Source organism: Pyricularia oryzae, chromosome 4 (assembly GCF_000002495.2).
Source record: "Pyricularia oryzae 70-15 chromosome 4, whole genome shotgun sequence".
Classification (NCBI taxonomy): domain Eukaryota; kingdom Fungi; phylum Ascomycota; class Sordariomycetes; order Magnaporthales; family Pyriculariaceae; genus Pyricularia; species Pyricularia oryzae.
This window is the reverse complement of record NC_017851.1, coordinates 897,107-912,394: the sequence shown is the minus strand read 5'-3', so window position 1 is coordinate 912,394 and position 15,288 is coordinate 897,107. Positions and strand designations below refer to the sequence as shown.

Here is a 15,288-nt window from a genome sequence, read left to right as displayed (position 1 = left end):
ACCCTGACTGAAGATATACTATGCGAAAGCCGGTGCACCTCAGTCCATGGAGAGGAAAAAAAAAAAAAAAAAAAACTCCATGTGTTTCCAGCGGTGATTTCTGATACAAGACATAAAATCTGCGGATTTCGGTTGCAATTTCCTGGTAAACCCTGTATCATCTATCCGTTCGAGGCAGGCAAACTCTGAGTGGGATCCTAAGATCAAAGGATTTTGACGAAAGAAGTTAACCGTCATGACAAGCCACTGGGTTAAAATATGCAAAGCAGTTGTAACACATGACCGGTAAAGGAAATACATATTTTATGTGACCTACAAAAAAAACAGCCTTCCAGACGACTGACGCCTCTTTCACAAATCGAACATGTGCGTAGCAAGCACTGTTTATAACAAACCCTTTATATAAGATCGAGGGAAATTCTGGCATGATAATACCTCAAATGAAAGTAACCGGAAAATAAACAGCCCTCCACAGGGGATGACCCTCCCACACAGGGATCTTCACAGTTATACCGCTTCCATGTTCGAAAGGGGCACATACCCCTCCTCTCTCTTTCCTCTCCCACGGAAGACCCGACCAAACAAATCCTGTGCGACAGAGATAATACTGCCAACCGAGCTCCACAGAGATCCCTTCCTCCGCAGGCCTCCACGCTCATCATACATAGACTCATCCATCCAAGATGGCCTCTTCCAAAGCTTTAGTAACAGACTGCTGACAACGACGCTGACGCTCGAGAGTGCCATGGCTGCGCCGGCGGCCATGGGATGTAAATGTAGCCCGTAAGGCAGGAATAACCCCATAGCGAATGGTAGGCCGACTACATTGTACATGCATGCCCACGCCAGGTTCATCTTGATTCGAGTGAATATGCTTCGTGCTAAATGTAGAGCCGCGGGGATATTCATGAGGTCGTCAGGTCGCATCAAGACCACATCGGCTGCCTCCATGGCGACATCGGTACCAGAGGACATGGCGATGCCAACGTCGGCAGTGGCCAGGGCGGGAGAGTCGTTGATCCCATCACCGACCATCGCAACACACTCGCCTTGTTCTTGCATCTGTTTTACGATGGCTTGCTTCTGGTCTGGCGAGACACCAGCATAGACCTCCTCAGGGGAGATGCCAACAGAAGCAGCCACTGCTAGTGCCGTGCTGCGCTGGTCTCCCGTGACAATGGCTGTTTTGATGCCCATGCGGTGAAGAACAGCAATCGCCGCTGCCGCGCCCTCCTTGATGGTGTCGGAAAGGCACAAATGTCCAGCATATGTGCCGTCTATTGCGATGAAAATGTTGGTTGTGCCAGCCGAGGAGGCCTTGTCGCTGCTGCCAGCCTTGCGTTTCTGCGCCGCTCGGGTATTAATCTGCTCAGATGCCTCAACTGCATCCTCAGGGACGTTGACGTTATTTTGGCGTAGGAACTTGATATTGCCCACAAGCACCTTATACCTGATGCGGTCTGTACCTGACACAGGCTCAACCACGGCGCTTATTCCTCGTCCAACGGCAGCTTCGAAGTCACCAACGCTGCCTTCTATTGTACCTTCAGCGTCCAGGTTGAGCTCGGTCTTGGCAGCGCCAAGTACAGCCTTGCCCACAGGGTGTTCACTGCCCATCTCAGCCAGACCTACGATCGTCCACCAAAGTTTTCGCACCCATTCGGTAGTCTGCCAATGCTCTGCTATGTGAGCGTTGGCTACGCGCATCTTGCCGTATGTAATTGTACCAGTTTTGTCAAGGACAACCTTGGTGATAGTGGTAGCCGTCTCAAGTGCAGCACCGCCCTTGACCAAAATTCCGTTTTCAGCGCCAATTCCTGTTCCTACCATAACCGCTGTGGGAGTAGCGAGGCCAAGGGCACACGGACAAGCAAAAACAATGACAGAAATGCAGAGCTTGAGGCATACGAAAACCTTGCCACCGCTGGTATCCTCGAGAAAGATCTTGGGCGGGTTCGCGAGGACGTGGGACAGTACCATCCATGTGGCGAAAGTCAAAAAACCAAGAATGAGAATCGTGGGTACGAAGATGCCGGCCAAGGTGTCAGCGAGACGCTGAATAGGAGCCCGAGTGGTCTGTGCATCCTGCACAAGCTTGACGATTTGACTGAGCTGAGTATCACGGCCGGCCCGGGTCACTCTAAAGTCAACTCTTCCATGACCATTGACTGTGCCGCCGATGACAGTGCTGCCCTTTTTCTTCTGCACGGGCATAGCCTCTCCAGTAACCATGCTTTCGTCAACGTAGGTTTCGCCCATGGTGATGAGCCCGTCGGCCGGAATCTTGTCACCAGGTCGAAGTATGACGATATCGCCTACTTGAATCAGTTCTGTGGGAATGACCTTCTCTTCGGCGGCGTTTCCTTCCGGCGTGGACTGCTTCTCAGTTGTAGGAGCCTTATCGGAGGCCCATATTTCGGTTGCCTTCTCAGCAGCAATGGGATCCGCATAAATGGTTGCCATCGACGGTGCTAGAGACATTAATCTTGACAATGCCTTTGAAGTTTGACCCTTGGCCCTATTTTCAAGGAACCGGCCGAGAGTGATGAACGTGATCAACATTGTGCTCGTGTCGAAGATGGTGGCCGGTCGAGTGTGAGGGGGGAACAGGAACGAGATTAGCATGGCAATGCAGCTGAAGAAGAAGGCACACGATGTACCCAAGACCACGAGAACATCCATAGTAGGCGATCGGTGCTTGATTGATTTCCATGCAGAAATGTAGAAGCGCTTGCCGATGCCAAATTGCACTGGTATCGTCAAAGCCAAGCAGACAATATCACCCAGGAACAAGCCAGGCAGCAGCTGGACTTTGCCAATGTCGATCGCGGGAAGCAGCATTGGAATCACCATGCTGAGTAAAAACACAGGGATGGCGAATGACAGGGAAACCTTGAAAGCACGGCGCCATTCGTTGATTTCCTTAGTTTTGGCGAGTGATTCCAGCTGTGCATTGTTGTCGTCATTGTCTGCGACCAGAGCATTGAAGCCGGCACCTTCAACAGCCTGGACGATGGCACGCAGACCCACGACGCCGGGAAGATGTACCACGCTCAGTCTTGATGTTGCGAGGCTAACTTTTGCAGATTGAACCCCAGATAGACCTGTCAGTACACCTTCCAAGCTCGTCGCTGTCGTTGCGTCTAGGTTGCCGAAAATCTTGAATTGCGAGGTTGCCGCATTGCGCGATGCTTCGGATGTTTCCAAGACTGTAGAAAGAATCTCGGCACCAAAGCCCCTGTCTTCAATGATCTCGGCGATCTTTTCGGCTGGTAATTCCGTGGGGTCATGCGTGATAACTGCGCGTTCTGCGAGAAGGCTAATGTTAAAACGGTGCACCCCACTCACTCCCTGGAAGCCGCCTTCAACGGCCGAGGTGCATGCACCACAGGTCATGCCCTCTATCGCTACAGTGGTTGTTGCGCTTGTTGGCTTCCTCGACCGACTCCTCGACCTTCTTTGTGCCCGTCCTGGCTGAGTCTTCTCTTTGCTACCCACGATGGTCGCGCCAAAGCCCCTATCTTCGATCATCTCGGCAATGGTCTCCACACTGAGCAAGGACTTATCATGCTCGATGACGGCCCTTTCAGACATCAAGGAAATGTTGAACTTTATGACTCCCGAAACGTCTTTGAAGCCCGCCTCAACAGCGGAAGTGCAGGCGCCACATGTCATTCCCTCTACAGCCACTGTTGTGACTACCACGGTAGAGCTGTGGTCATGGTCCGTATCGTCGCCATCGGTGTCGAATTCGGTCTGGTTCGGATTCGGAGAAGGAAGGTCTGTTGCTAGGACTTCTGCGTCGAAGCCGCGGTCCTCGATGATTTCTTGTATTTGTTCGGCGCTGATTATTTGAGGGTTGTGTATGATGACAGCACGCTCCATAACAAGGCTCACCGAGACGTTGCCTACGCCGTCGACGCCTTTGAAGCCTGACTCAACGGCAGAGGTGCATGCACCACAACTTGATGAGGCTTCGTTATCAGCTTGAATCACGCCGCAAGGCCAACAATAGCCGCCGATTCTGGTGTAGGCTTCACTCACGTCATGCCACCGACCCTTAATGTCGTTGTCGCCATGTGGAAACTCGGCGTGAGTAGCGGGGCTCCCGTACTGCCGGATCCGCCCTGCGCAGGGACTTTGATGTTTGTTGGGGCCATCTTGTCCGGACCGATCGAGGAGGTATCTGCTAGTGACACGCTACACTCAGGCAACCACAAGAGTGAGATCGCGGATCGTCAGGGACGCGCAGGTTCAAGAATAGTGATTGTTGTTGCTGAAGTGTTCGACAGATGCCATGACAGGAGGTAGTAGGTGGTAGTAGGACTTGCAAGTTACAAATGCTGGTGGTGACAATATGTCTAAAGGGGTATTCAATACAACAGACAAACAAGGAAATCCGTGAAGTCCAGCTTCCCGTAGACAAAGTAGCACTACTATGTACGGTTGAGTCTTTTAATGATACTTGTTGTTTAAACAAATATGGTTTGGTCGTGCATGAAGGGGAAAGTTTACCCGTTGAAAGAAATCCGTGGTCAAATGGGGCGACGGTACGGAGACGTCCAATTCTTATTTGTCAGAAGCCCGAACGTGCCGACTAGGGGCTAGCTACGCACGAACCAAATGGATCGATGGGGCTGCGGGCCATAGCCAAGAGATGAGACGCACCTGCTGCGCTGTGATCCACAAAGCTTTCCACCCGACCCTGCCTGTTTCGGGTTGGAGACTGCGCGAACTTTTGGAAGAACACGACGTACCCCATGCGCTAATCTACAAACTAAGGAGAGACAAAAAGGGGGAAAAAAAAAAAGGAGCCCAGGGGACTTTCTTCACTGACAGGTTACACAGGTACCTTGCTTTAGCTTACATTAGTAGGTGAGCTAGTCCGGTACCTGCAAATTCTTTGATGCTGTTCAAGACCAAGTATACCTTGCTGTGCATGCGTCTGCAATGCATTTATCTGAACTGTATTCAAATCAGGTGCCAGGAAGGTGACTACAATTTCCCGGCATCACCGCTCATCCGAGAGCCTGCATAGCCTATCGATATAAGCACGGAGGCACGTCCTCCCCTCCCTGGCCTACTTCGTAATTACATCGTGGTAGATATTGGAAATGTGCCGGTAAGTCTGCGCCGATGATAAGAACATGGGCTGATTCAAGCCACTTCGCCGCCCAATCGCAATTGCGACAGATGCACAACACCCACCTGCACCAAGCCACGCTAGTGGTTAATGGACCCATCACAAGGCCAAGCAGACTAGGTTCCTCTTGGTTATGAGGTACCTTGGATGTTTAGGTACTACTCGCCAAGGCCCCTGGCCCGTTCCTCCCGATTACTCTCGGAATGAAATCAGATCTCTACCTAGACTAGGTGGGCTAGGTGTTCTATTATGGGATGTATATTGGTGCACAGCCCAAGTACCCAAGGTAGGTACAGTAAGCTCCCGCGGAATCTATGGTGTGAAGAGCCTCGTAGCTCGTGTCTGTGCCGCTATATGCGCCGCTACATTACAGTCCGTCCGTTCATGTCATGCTCTTTGGGGCCCAAGTAGCAGGGATCACATTTCCGTCCCGTCCCACGATTTTGTATTGTTGCCTGTATGTGCGACGTGAATGAAGTGAACTGCATATTTACGCACGCCAGTTTCCCGGGAGCCTAATATGCTTGCCTTCTTACAAGTAGGAATGATGAGACCTTGCAAACAGTCATGGAATGTGTCTTTGTTAAGCTTTGTTTGGTTTCTGGGCGGAAGATGTCAACATGACACTCGCGGCCCGGGATCCCATGGAATATATTCTGCATACCCACCTCACCTAGGCCCAGACCTGGTTGATCTGCAAGAGCGATGCCAAGACCCATTAAGGTAACCTGTAACGAGGCTCTTTGCGTTTGCATCAGGGAAAATGATTGCATCTGCTAGATATCTTGGGCGGACCGAGGGGGGAGTGAAGCAAAACCCTCTACTGTGATTCATTCCAGATTGCAGTCGATCGCAGATGTGTTTGCAAATTTTTTAAAGACAACAAACAAGCGAAATGTTGTGAAAGCTGTTAATTCGCGCAAGCGTTCGATTGACGACACCTCACTACGGACCCAGGCACTGCTATCCCTCTGATTCGAGAAGCAACCAAACTTGCGAAATCAATAAACTCTGAACTATTAACAATTGCTTCCCTGTACGTAACTCATACTTCGTCTGTCTAGACCCCCTGTCACGAACGCGCGCTACGCGCGGTTGCGAACAAGCGGCGCAAGTGCCCCCCACCAAAGATTGCTGGTGTGCGGGTTGGAATTGGATGCTACCCCGCAGGTTGACAGCGACCCCACAACGGCTGCTCCTGCCGGGACAATGCTGATGACGGCAGTCAATGTTATCCATCCAAGGGAGGATCAGATAGTGGTTCTGAACGACGGGTTGCCAGTCTAACACTTCAAGCAGGTGATCGATACAGCTTTGAGCCCCCAAACTAAGCTCACGGTGAGCACAAGATGGAGCAAGCAAAGGCTCTCAACGCGTTGGAGGTATGTTGCCATGTCTCCGGCTTGAAACCCGCAATGCTAACTTGTCTTCGAAGCCCTTCCTTGCCCTCTCCAAGGCGGCAACAGCACCGCGAGCAGCAGCCGATCTCGTTCTTCAAGCAACATCGGCACCGAATACCTTCATATTTACGGAACTTCTGGCTCAGCCAGAGATACAGGCCCTCGTCACGTCTGCCGACTACTCTCCCGCCCTCACAGTCCTACAGGTCTTCAGTTACGGCACATGGGCTACCTACGCCCAAACACCCGGCCTACCGCCGCTGAATGATGCCCAGGCCCTCAAGCTTCGCCAGCTGTCGCTACTCACAATGGCTCGTGATAAGGATGCGCTGAAGTACGACGTTTTGATGAGTGGCCTGCAACTTCAAACAAAAAGCGAACTCGAGAGCCTCGTTGTCAGCGCCGTCTACGCAGGTCTCATCACCGCAAAGCTGGATCCAGCTCACGGAATCGTGCGTGTCTCATCCGTCTCGCCCCTCCGGGATCTCGCACCAGGAACTGTTCCAGACCTTATCAATGAGCTTCACCAGTGGTATGACAGATGCAGATCCGCACTTGACGATCTCGATGCAGAGATTGCCACAATTCGACAGACCGCAGCGACAAGAGTCACAGAGAAATCAGAATGGGACTCGAAGATGCAACGTTTAATTGAAGATGAGAAAAATGCGACCGATAGCGGCGGCGGCGGAACTAGCTCATCTAGAAAACTTCCTACGGGCCTGGGTTCGGGCCGGCGTTTGGGGTTTGGTAAGCGAGCGAATGTGGGTAGCATGGCAGATGCTGGCGACGAGGCAATGGACGTGGATACAGATGATGACGACTCCAACACCAAGAAGAGGTCGAGTCGAAGAAAGCTTTGATATAGGAAGAATATGCCATGCGTTACGAATACTCCGGTACTTTTTGTAGCTACATAACCACTTGTGCGAACACATGCGAGATAGCTAGGCTTCCGGATTAATACCCATGGATGAAAGCTGCCCACAGTTAGCCTTGGGATGAACAGGAAAGTTTAGAGGCAGAGGCGCAGCTTATATTTCAACTGTTGCAGCAAGCCATGTATTTCAAGCCCATCACGCACGAGTGCTCCATCGGACGTTGACAGTGAAGACACCCTCATTAAAAGTCTAATCGCGATGATACAATATATGACCAAACGTAAGGGAGTTAAAACAGCTCAAAGAATCCAGATGCATACTAAAGCCACCCCTTGATAAAGGTTGCCCAGTTGCACAAACCCCAAAGGTATCCTGAGTAGCCCTGCCGCATCGATTAAATGAAGTGATTAGGTAGAGAAAGCAATGCCGATGATCATAAAACAAATGAAAAAAATAGCCCATGAATGTTCTGTTGGTCTCCGATGCCCCTTTACGCCAAAGTCCCCATTCGCCTTGCTAATAAAATCTTGAGCGGTATTTGTCGCCTCGTATTTCTCGCGACTAAAGCCTCTTGCCGGGCACCGCAATGAACAATGCAAGCAAAGCTGCATCGACGAGGATTGTGGTTGCAAGGACCATGATAGAGCGCTTTGCCAATAGCTTGCGAACGTATGGCTCCCTGACGCGAGAGAAGTTGAAAGGGGTGTATTCACTAAATCCAAGAAGAGCGAGGATGGGATCCAAGGAGTACTGGTAGGAGGCAAGGTTGTACACTCCAAGAGTGAACGGTAGTATGAGCTTAAAGTAAAAGGTTAGTCTTGGATCGCACTTGCATGATTTCATGTGAGAAACTCACCCAAAGCCTGACCTGCCATGGCGTGTTCAGAAAGATGAGGACAAAAGCAGCCCAGAAGCCTCCAAACATTGAGACCATGCCCAATATCAGTCTCATGATGAGTGTTGGCGGGATAAGGTTTCCCAAAGCCTTCATACGCAAGAAGCCGGGGAAAGCGTCCCTTTCCATCGCCTGGAAGACGTAATCTTTAGCGACATCAAAAACCTCGGGGTCGTCCCGGCCAAACTCCTCGATCGCGGTTGTGACGTCCTGCGTGATTGAGCCAGGAAGCACGATTTCACGCTCTGCGCCAGGTAGCAAGAAGGTGTAAAGAATCTTCTCAGCAGATGCCCGGATGTCCTCCCTGGCAACGGCATGCATAGGTGAATTAGAATCTGTCGTCAGATCACGAGGCGTGCTCCCGCTTGGCCGAGCATTCCTTGACTGGCTGCTTTGAGGGGAATCGTGGATTCCGTGCGAAGCTTCATCACGGAGAAAGGCTGACATCTGCGCATCCTGATCCCTCGTCTTCTCGGTGTTGTGTCCAAACCGCGATGGACCAGCCCCATGATCCAGACCACCCATGCTTTCCAAGATGCCCGATGATCGTTTAGACATTTTCTCGCCATCGGGAGTTCCGACTAGAACTGAACGGCGCAGCTCGCGTACGTAGTGACGGCATAGTGTCATATGTTGAGCAACATCAAGCCTTGCGAGGGGTTAGCGCATGTCAGGGTTTGTTTTCAAGCAATTGATTGAGGCCAGCGCACCAGAAGTCCAGGTAGTCCACAGATCTCTGTTGGTCTCGCATGTATATGTAGAAGGAGAAGAGGTCTACTGGCGGCGAAGTTCGTCGGCTGAGAACCTCGAAAAGCGTCGGCAACCTGTCCCGGGTTATGTCGGGTTGAGGCGACGGGGTGCCTGACATCGAATCGGCCATCTCGATCGTGAATTGCAAGCAATGCAGCCTGCGTCTCCAGCTTTTTGTGAGACTGCCGGTGATGAGTGGCAGGTTTTCTCCCCTCTTCCCTGTTGGCTTCAATCGGAAAAGCCAGCTTCTTCCTCGCACGAGATGGAGGTTGCGAGGCAAAAGAGCTGCTACAGTTAGGGTAGCGTTTGCGAGAAGTTCAGGCTGCGGGCCGTGCACGCCTTCATTCAGCGATCAATTGCGTCCGGGGAAACGAGCGGAGCTCAAGCAAGGCGGAAATTTTCTGCGTACTGTATGCTGTGAAGCTGTAGCCAGTGCCTCTGTTCAGTGGCCAATCTTCAAGGCTATCAGCCGCACAATCGCTTGAAACAGAATTGGTCGCGAATCATGGGTATCTCAAAAGTAAGGTTGCCAAGTGGTTAGGATTGACACGCGTTTGGCTGATTGGCGAACTGGAAGAACCAAATAGCCTTGTACAGGGGCTAAGCCACAGCGACGGTCTCAATCTGCGAAGTAATTCGTCGTGGTATGTAATTTAATGCCACCAGAGTAAATCCTATGCTACAGAACGACGTGGTACACTTTTCGATTTAAGAGCACTGAAGTATCCTAGAAACGCCTGTGAATGCAAGCCTACAGACGGACTTTAACAATAGACACACATTTCATGTTTGGCCTTGAAGGCCGTTATGTTCGGTTGGAACTGAAGGTGACATGGCATTCATCCTTTCATTGCTTGCAGATACCTGAAGTACCTCCTAATTTACTTCCTACTTGTTCTGGCCTACCCTGCATCTTATGGGGGCAAAGAGGGACCGTGCACAGCAGCGGGGTGTGACGGTCACGTGGATGTAAATTGCAGGGCAGCGATTCTTTGCCCACAACGAAATTCCGTGACTAGACATATTCGCTGAATCCACCCGCATCTCGACGTCGCCAACTTCTCGGAAATCCAAAAGTAGGTCATCGCCGCTATTATCGTCGATCAGCTTGCCCATTTGTCGATTGCGAAACCGAACACACTTCTGACCGATTCATCTCCCAAGTACAGCACAGCCATGTCGACAAAAACCAAGAAGCCTACGGGCAAGACCCAGCGCTCGGCCATTGCCGACGTTGTCGCCCGCGAGTACACCATCCACCTCCACAAGAGAGTACGTATTCGAGCATTCTGGCAGAAAGCACCAGCTATTTGGAAGACCTGGCTTCTGGAAGCTCAAAATGCTGACTTGTAGATTGAAAAAGTTACACGGTGCCACCTTCAAGAAGCGTGCTCCCAAGGCGATCAAGGAGATCAAGGACTTCGCTACCAAGGCCATGGTATGAAACGCATTCTCTTGAAATCATCCGGCTCATAAATACAATCACCAACGTCTTCGCTATTCCCGACACGTCGAACTACAGAAAATCCTGGACGATCATGTTGCTAACCCTCACTAGGGAACTTCCGATGTCCGTGTCGACCCCCAGCTCAACAAGAAGGTCTGGGAGCAGGGTGTGAAGGGTGTTCCTTACCGTATCCGTGTGCGCATCTCCCGGAGGCGAAACGACTCTGAGGATGCCAAGGAGAAGCTGTACAGCTACGTTCAGGCCGTCAACACCAAGAACCCCAAGGGCCTGCATACCGTCCTGGTTGATGAGTAAAGAATTGTTATCTGTGGAACGACAAGGCGAAAAGGGACAAAACAAACATAGGGTTTCTGGCGGCATCTGGGCTTTACGGAGTTTTTGATTGGCATTAGCTTCAGACCTTCCTCAACAATGAGCAATGAGGGGTTCGACCAACACAACGCAATGATTTTCTCCAACCCAACCAGCGTCTACTGGATGGGGGTTTTCACATAGGAATGGTTTGGACGCGTCTGCTGCCATGTCTAGGGATGATCGTCTTGATCTGCCAGTCTAGAGAGTAGACGACATGAACGATCGTATTCCAGTGCACCGATGAACTACAACTGCTTGTTAGACTAGATCGCTGCCATGCGGTCATGAAAACGTCCCAATGCCAGAGGACGACCAACCGTTCGGCTGAATCAACTCAATACCATGCAAAACCCATGTATAATGTAACAACAAGGGCAGGCAAAGAGAACTACAGATAACGCTCAAGTACTCGACTCCCCAATAAGAAATTCAGAAATGCCCATTGTCCAACCGTTTTGAAAGGAGAATATCCCAAACAAAACCAAGCCATCCCACCGGCTGCGTAAAATCATTAATAAAGCTCCAATTTACTCTTCGTCGATGTCCCGATGACGTGCCAAAACCTTGCGCTTGAACTCGTCCATGTCCTTGTCCCACAGCTCTGCAGCTTCACCGTTCAGCGGCGAGGCACTGATAGAAGTGTTAGTACATCTCCCGCAAGAATACCAAGATTCTTTACATGTGGGGTAGGGAAACTCTTCAGGGCAACTCACTTGTTCGGTTCGCCTAAGAGACTTTGGAGACTGAGCAGCACAGTCTGGATGTTGTACGCGGCCGTCCACTTGTCTTTGAGGATATCAAGGCAGATGCGTCCCGAGAAGTCGACGTTGGGATGGTATATGGGCGTCTTGAAGAGCACGGTTGGCGGTGAGTAGGGATAGTTGGGGGGGAAGGCGAACGAGAGCTTGAGCGTCAGGCCTGTGTACGGTGTGTCATCTGGGCCCTCGATGGTGGCAGACCAGGAAAGCAAGTTACCGTCGGCAGATGGGAAGGCGGATACTCCGGGCGCTGGGGAGGTCATGAGCTGCATCAGTTCGGTTTGCAACCTTTTTGGAGTGACGTTTCATTAACAAATGTCCTGCTAAAGCATAGGCGAGCGAGTTTGTTGCATCTTCGGCCTTCTGTCGCGCGGATACATTGCAATTGTATGGACGTACCTCTTCGTCACACTTTGTGAATCCGGGCCTTTGTTTGACATGCCAAGCTTGGCATTTTGCATGCTGCCGGGTGCAGAGTTCTGCGCGTCCTCCATGTTTCCAAAATCCATACTGGGTTACGGCAAATAATAGAGGATGCTGTGTCTTTTGTTGTTCTCTCCTTGTCAAAGTCTGTGGCGGCCTGTGGGGAGTGCTTTTGCGCGTTGAAAGCAAACAGTCCTATAATGGATGATTGACTACTGTATGTACGAGTGATGATTAATAAAAAGGCAATCCATAATATTCATGAGCTAAATTGGGGTTTTTGTCAAATTCACCTTTTTTTTGTACTTCTTGAGCGTTCTTAGGGGTGCCTAGGTAGGTAAGGTAGCGTTCAGCCCGTTCCTTGTGCCTGAAGGACCTTCAAGCGAGTGGCTGCCGCAACTTGTTGCTTTACTGTAGGTCTCGACGGGAAATAACGAAGGTGGGATGAATTGACCCGGTCGATTTGGCCCAGCAACCAGGTTGCCGGCCGTGGCCTCGCCAGAAGGGAGACCCCCGCAACAGCCAATCGAACTCTACCACCCATGTGCCCCGCGAAACAACAATTAAAGCCGACGCGAATAACGCGTCTTGACTGGGACAAAAAAAACAAACCCCCCTGAAAGAAGCAAACAGTCAGTACCAAGCTATCAGTTGTCCATTTGAGCAGTGTGCTTTTTGTGAACCCTCTTCTTTGGCCCGAGAACGCAAGCCCATCTCAGAAACCTCTGGTTTCGCCTTGTGTTATTTTTATTCTATTTGTTCTTTGTTTACTTAGGGTTTGTCTTGTTTCTATCTTGAAGTTGAGATCCGCTACCTTTCACACAAGCACCCAACTTGGCAAGGTATTCAAAGAGATACGGGTCGTAATTGGCCGAGGTACCTACCTCGCAGTGCAACGAAACGGACCTACGAAGTACAGCAATTGAATCATAATAGTATACTGGAGTCGGCGCTGTCCATCTCTGACCACCGCCCACTTTGAAATAATAACACCATGCAGTCATCTCAGCTGGACCCCTTGCCCAAGGATTTACCATTCCGGTTCATATCCAAAACAATCGGTCGTGGGGCTTATGCCTCGTAAGTATACCGCTGTATGCATCCAGCCACCAACCAAAACGCAACTTGTCGCTAATCCTGCCTAGGATAAAAAAGGCCATTCCATTGGAAGAGTCTAGCCCAGTGTTTGCTGTCAAGCTTATTCATAAGGGTTACGCCATCAAACATGGCAGAATATCAGCCAAGCAGATCAACATGGAGGTTTCACTTCATTCACATATTGGCCAGCATCCCAATATCATCGAGTGGTTCGCCGCGGGAGAGGACGCTGTCTGGAAATGGATAGCCATGGAGTACGCCGCGGGAGGCGATCTCTTTGACAAAATAGAAGCCGATGTTGGTGTGCCTGAAAAAATCGCACATTTGTACTTCCTGCAACTGGTCGGGAGTGTCAGCTTCATGCACTCCAAAGGCGTGGCACATCGAGACTTGAAGCCGGAGAATATTCTCCTGTCGGAGAGCGGCGACTTGAAGCTGGCAGACTTTGGTATGGCCACTATGTTCGAATACAAGGGCCAACGGAAGCTTAGCGCTACCATGTGTGGAAGCCCACCATACATTGCCCCTGAAGTACTGGAAACAGCAAGGTCGGACCAACGGGCCATACAATCAAGGTACTCACCGGACCTTGTTGACATATGGTCCTGTGGCGTCATTCTATTTGTGCTTCTCGCAGGTAATACGCCATGGGACGAACCCACCAAGGGAAGCTGGGAGTTTCAAGAGTATATCCGGACGGATGGGCGCAGCACAGATAGTCTTTGGCAAAGAATACCCTCGGAGGCGCTATCGCTGCTACGAGGGATGATGAACGTTGACCCTCGCAAGCGTTTCTCATTCACCAAGATCCGCCAACATCCATGGTACACGCAGCACAATAGCCTCTTGACTGCCGATGGTAGAGTCTCAGACCCTATTCATCTCGCAACGCAGATGATGAAGAACCTGCACATTGATCTCTCTCAGGCCCCCGCACCGTCACAAAGGCAAAGCCAAGACGATACGATGGACGTTGATGGAGGGTCAGACACCTGGGCGGCCAAATTCTCTGCTACACAACCCGAGACGCCCACCATCACCGATGCGCTCTTCGACTGGGAGAGGCCAAGCCTGCGTACTTTGGGCGCCTTCGAGGTGTCTTCAACCCAGCCTGTGCGCAGGGGCATGAGCTCGGGGGCTTCCACAACGGCGAACCGCGCGCGTGCGGCAGACGTGTACGATATACTCAGCGAGACTGAGCCGTCCATGAGCCAGTTTGCCTCAACGCCGGGTGTGCCCATGAGCCTGACGCAACGCGCGAACCGCTTCCATGACATCGTCCCGTCGTACTCGCTTACCCGATTTTTCTCACACATTCCGCCGGCTCTGCTCATACAGATGCTGAGTGACGCTCTACACCAGCTCAACATCCCGCAGCCACCAGCGCCCCGGCCAGTAGACGGCGACCACATCGCTCTACTCAAGGTAAAGGGCGTGGATACTCGCAACCAGGGCCTACATGGTGATGTCATGATAGATAAGATAGTCTTTGAAGGGGATCATGAACTGTTAGAGGTCAGGTTTGTCAAGGTCAAGGGCGATCCGCTTGAGTGGCGTCGTCTATTCAAGAAGGTTGCACTGTTATGCAAGGATGCCATCTTCAACAGCGATGCATAGGGCGCATCAACTGTTCGTACTCGAACCATTGCTCCGTGACAAAGCTAACGACCTAGACCTTGTAGTTTAGTTTACGGAGTGTTCGGCGTGATCCGGTGGCTCATGTACAAAGATCAAGCTCATTGGGTTGGCATTCGTTAAATAAATGCTATCTCATCGGGCGTCGGCTAGCTAAAGTTTGGAAACTGGACCATCTTGCTATGTGTGCAGGCAAAGATAGTGACAAGTAGTCTTTCACACCACAAAACGCACGCCAGATTTTTCTAGGCGAATAAGAAACCAGATTCCTGTTGAGATCTTACGGCGCCAGCACTTCCCATTTCCAGGTCTGTAATAGTATCTACATACTTGTTGGTTACCACTGATAATATTTGGAGTGAATAGGGCGCAGAGGGAGCTACCAGATGAGAAGCTTAGCATAACACCATTATGCTACACAAAGGAATAATAGCACGAGATGTACGTATTCATATAATAGGGGTTAGTGAGGCATAATGAAGC

The 15,288-nt window shown here is 51.0% G+C and overlaps 6 protein-coding genes across 6 annotated transcripts; 3 read left to right on the top strand and 3 right to left on the bottom strand.

Moving 5' to 3' along the window:
- Nucleotides 1-75: 75 nt before the first annotated feature.
- Nucleotides 76-4,489, bottom strand: MGG_03724 (CLAP1). Its single transcript, XM_003716108.1, has 2 exons — nt 4,045-4,489; nt 76-3,964 (listed from the first exon to the last, which is right to left on the bottom strand). Exons 1-2 carry the CDS (start codon nt 4,158-4,160, stop codon nt 508-510), a joined length of 3,573 nt encoding a protein of 1,190 aa, XP_003716156.1. The 5' UTR covers nt 4,161-4,489; the 3' UTR covers nt 76-507.
- A 1,831-nt stretch (nt 4,490-6,320) lies between these two features.
- Nucleotides 6,321-7,808, top strand: MGG_03725 (COP9 signalosome complex subunit 7a). The gene is made up of 3 exons (XM_003716107.1): nt 6,321-6,525; nt 6,579-7,704; nt 7,766-7,808. The coding sequence occupies exons 1-2, from the start codon at nt 6,493-6,495 to the stop codon at nt 7,404-7,406; spliced, it is 861 nt and encodes a 286-aa protein (XP_003716155.1). The 5' UTR covers nt 6,321-6,492; the 3' UTR covers nt 7,407-7,704; nt 7,766-7,808.
- MGG_03726 (RGS domain-containing protein) lies at nt 7,504-9,672 on the bottom strand. The gene is made up of 3 exons (XM_003716106.1): nt 9,030-9,672; nt 8,281-8,968; nt 7,504-8,222 (listed from the first exon to the last, which is right to left on the bottom strand). Exons 1-3 carry the CDS (start codon nt 9,197-9,199, stop codon nt 7,986-7,988), a joined length of 1,095 nt encoding a protein of 364 aa, XP_003716154.1. The 5' UTR covers nt 9,200-9,672; the 3' UTR covers nt 7,504-7,985.
- A 410-nt stretch (nt 9,673-10,082) lies between these two features.
- Nucleotides 10,083-11,434, top strand: MGG_03727 (50S ribosomal protein L31e). Its single transcript, XM_003716105.1, has 4 exons — nt 10,083-10,145; nt 10,239-10,341; nt 10,433-10,507; nt 10,628-11,434. The coding sequence occupies exons 2-4, from the start codon at nt 10,246-10,248 to the stop codon at nt 10,829-10,831; spliced, it is 375 nt and encodes a 124-aa protein (XP_003716153.1). The 5' UTR covers nt 10,083-10,145; nt 10,239-10,245; the 3' UTR covers nt 10,832-11,434.
- On the bottom strand, nt 10,999-12,522 carry MGG_03728 (ubiquitin-conjugating enzyme E2-20 kDa). Its single transcript, XM_003716104.1, has 4 exons — nt 12,366-12,522; nt 12,049-12,287; nt 11,605-11,937; nt 10,999-11,521 (listed from the first exon to the last, which is right to left on the bottom strand). Exons 2-4 carry the CDS (start codon nt 12,156-12,158, stop codon nt 11,419-11,421), a joined length of 546 nt encoding a protein of 181 aa, XP_003716152.1. The 5' UTR covers nt 12,159-12,287; nt 12,366-12,522; the 3' UTR covers nt 10,999-11,418.
- A 101-nt stretch (nt 12,523-12,623) lies between these two features.
- MGG_03729 (CAMK/CAMKL/CHK1 protein kinase) lies at nt 12,624-15,083 on the top strand. Its single transcript, XM_003716103.1, has 2 exons — nt 12,624-13,152; nt 13,218-15,083. Exons 1-2 carry the CDS (start codon nt 13,067-13,069, stop codon nt 14,785-14,787), a joined length of 1,656 nt encoding a protein of 551 aa, XP_003716151.1. The 5' UTR covers nt 12,624-13,066; the 3' UTR covers nt 14,788-15,083.
- The last annotated feature ends 205 nt before the right edge of the window (nt 15,084-15,288 follow it).

What these genes read in the sequence shown, in the direction of transcription:
- MGG_03726 (XM_003716106.1), bottom strand. Translation starts at nt 9,199, where the DNA reads ATGGCCGATTCGATGTCAGGCACCCCGTCGCCTCAACCCGACATAACC. An exon ending in GTGGACTACCTGGACTTCTG is followed by an intron (nt 8,969 to 9,029) that starts GTGCGCTGGCCT and finishes ACCCCTCGCAAG; the next exon opens with GCTTGATGTTGCTCAACATA. An exon ending in CATGGCAGGTCAGGCTTTGG is followed by an intron (nt 8,223 to 8,280) that starts GTGAGTTTCTCA and finishes TTTTACTTTAAG; the next exon opens with CTCATACTACCGTTCACTCT.
- MGG_03727 (XM_003716105.1), top strand. Translation starts at nt 10,246, where the DNA reads ATGTCGACAAAAACCAAGAAGCCTACGGGCAAGACCCAGCGCTCGGCC. An exon ending in CCATCCACCTCCACAAGAGA is followed by an intron (nt 10,342 to 10,432) that starts GTACGTATTCGA and finishes AGATTGAAAAAG; the next exon opens with TTACACGGTGCCACCTTCAA. An exon ending in ACTTCGCTACCAAGGCCATG is followed by an intron (nt 10,508 to 10,627) that starts GTATGAAACGCA and finishes AACCCTCACTAG; the next exon opens with GGAACTTCCGATGTCCGTGT.
- MGG_03729 (XM_003716103.1), top strand. Translation starts at nt 13,067, where the DNA reads ATGCAGTCATCTCAGCTGGACCCCTTGCCCAAGGATTTACCATTCCGG. An exon ending in GGTCGTGGGGCTTATGCCTC is followed by an intron (nt 13,153 to 13,217) that starts GTAAGTATACCG and finishes AATCCTGCCTAG; the next exon opens with GATAAAAAAGGCCATTCCAT.
- MGG_03725 (XM_003716107.1), top strand. Translation starts at nt 6,493, where the DNA reads ATGGAGCAAGCAAAGGCTCTCAACGCGTTGGAG. An exon ending in AGGCTCTCAACGCGTTGGAG is followed by an intron (nt 6,526 to 6,578) that starts GTATGTTGCCAT and finishes TTGTCTTCGAAG; the next exon opens with CCCTTCCTTGCCCTCTCCAA.
- MGG_03724 (XM_003716108.1), bottom strand. Translation starts at nt 4,160, where the DNA reads ATGGCCCCAACAAACATCAAAGTCCCTGCGCAGGGCGGATCCGGCAGT. An exon ending in TTAAGGGTCGGTGGCATGAC is followed by an intron (nt 3,965 to 4,044) that starts GTGAGTGAAGCC and finishes AGCCTCATCAAG; the next exon opens with TTGTGGTGCATGCACCTCTG.
- MGG_03728 (XM_003716104.1), bottom strand. Translation starts at nt 12,158, where the DNA reads ATGGATTTTGGAAACATGGAGGACGCGCAGAACTCTGCACCCGGCAGC. An exon ending in TCACAAAGTGTGACGAAGAG is followed by an intron (nt 11,938 to 12,048) that starts GTACGTCCATAC and finishes CACTCCAAAAAG; the next exon opens with GTTGCAAACCGAACTGATGC. An exon ending in CTCTTAGGCGAACCGAACAA is followed by an intron (nt 11,522 to 11,604) that starts GTGAGTTGCCCT and finishes CACTTCTATCAG; the next exon opens with TGCCTCGCCGCTGAACGGTG.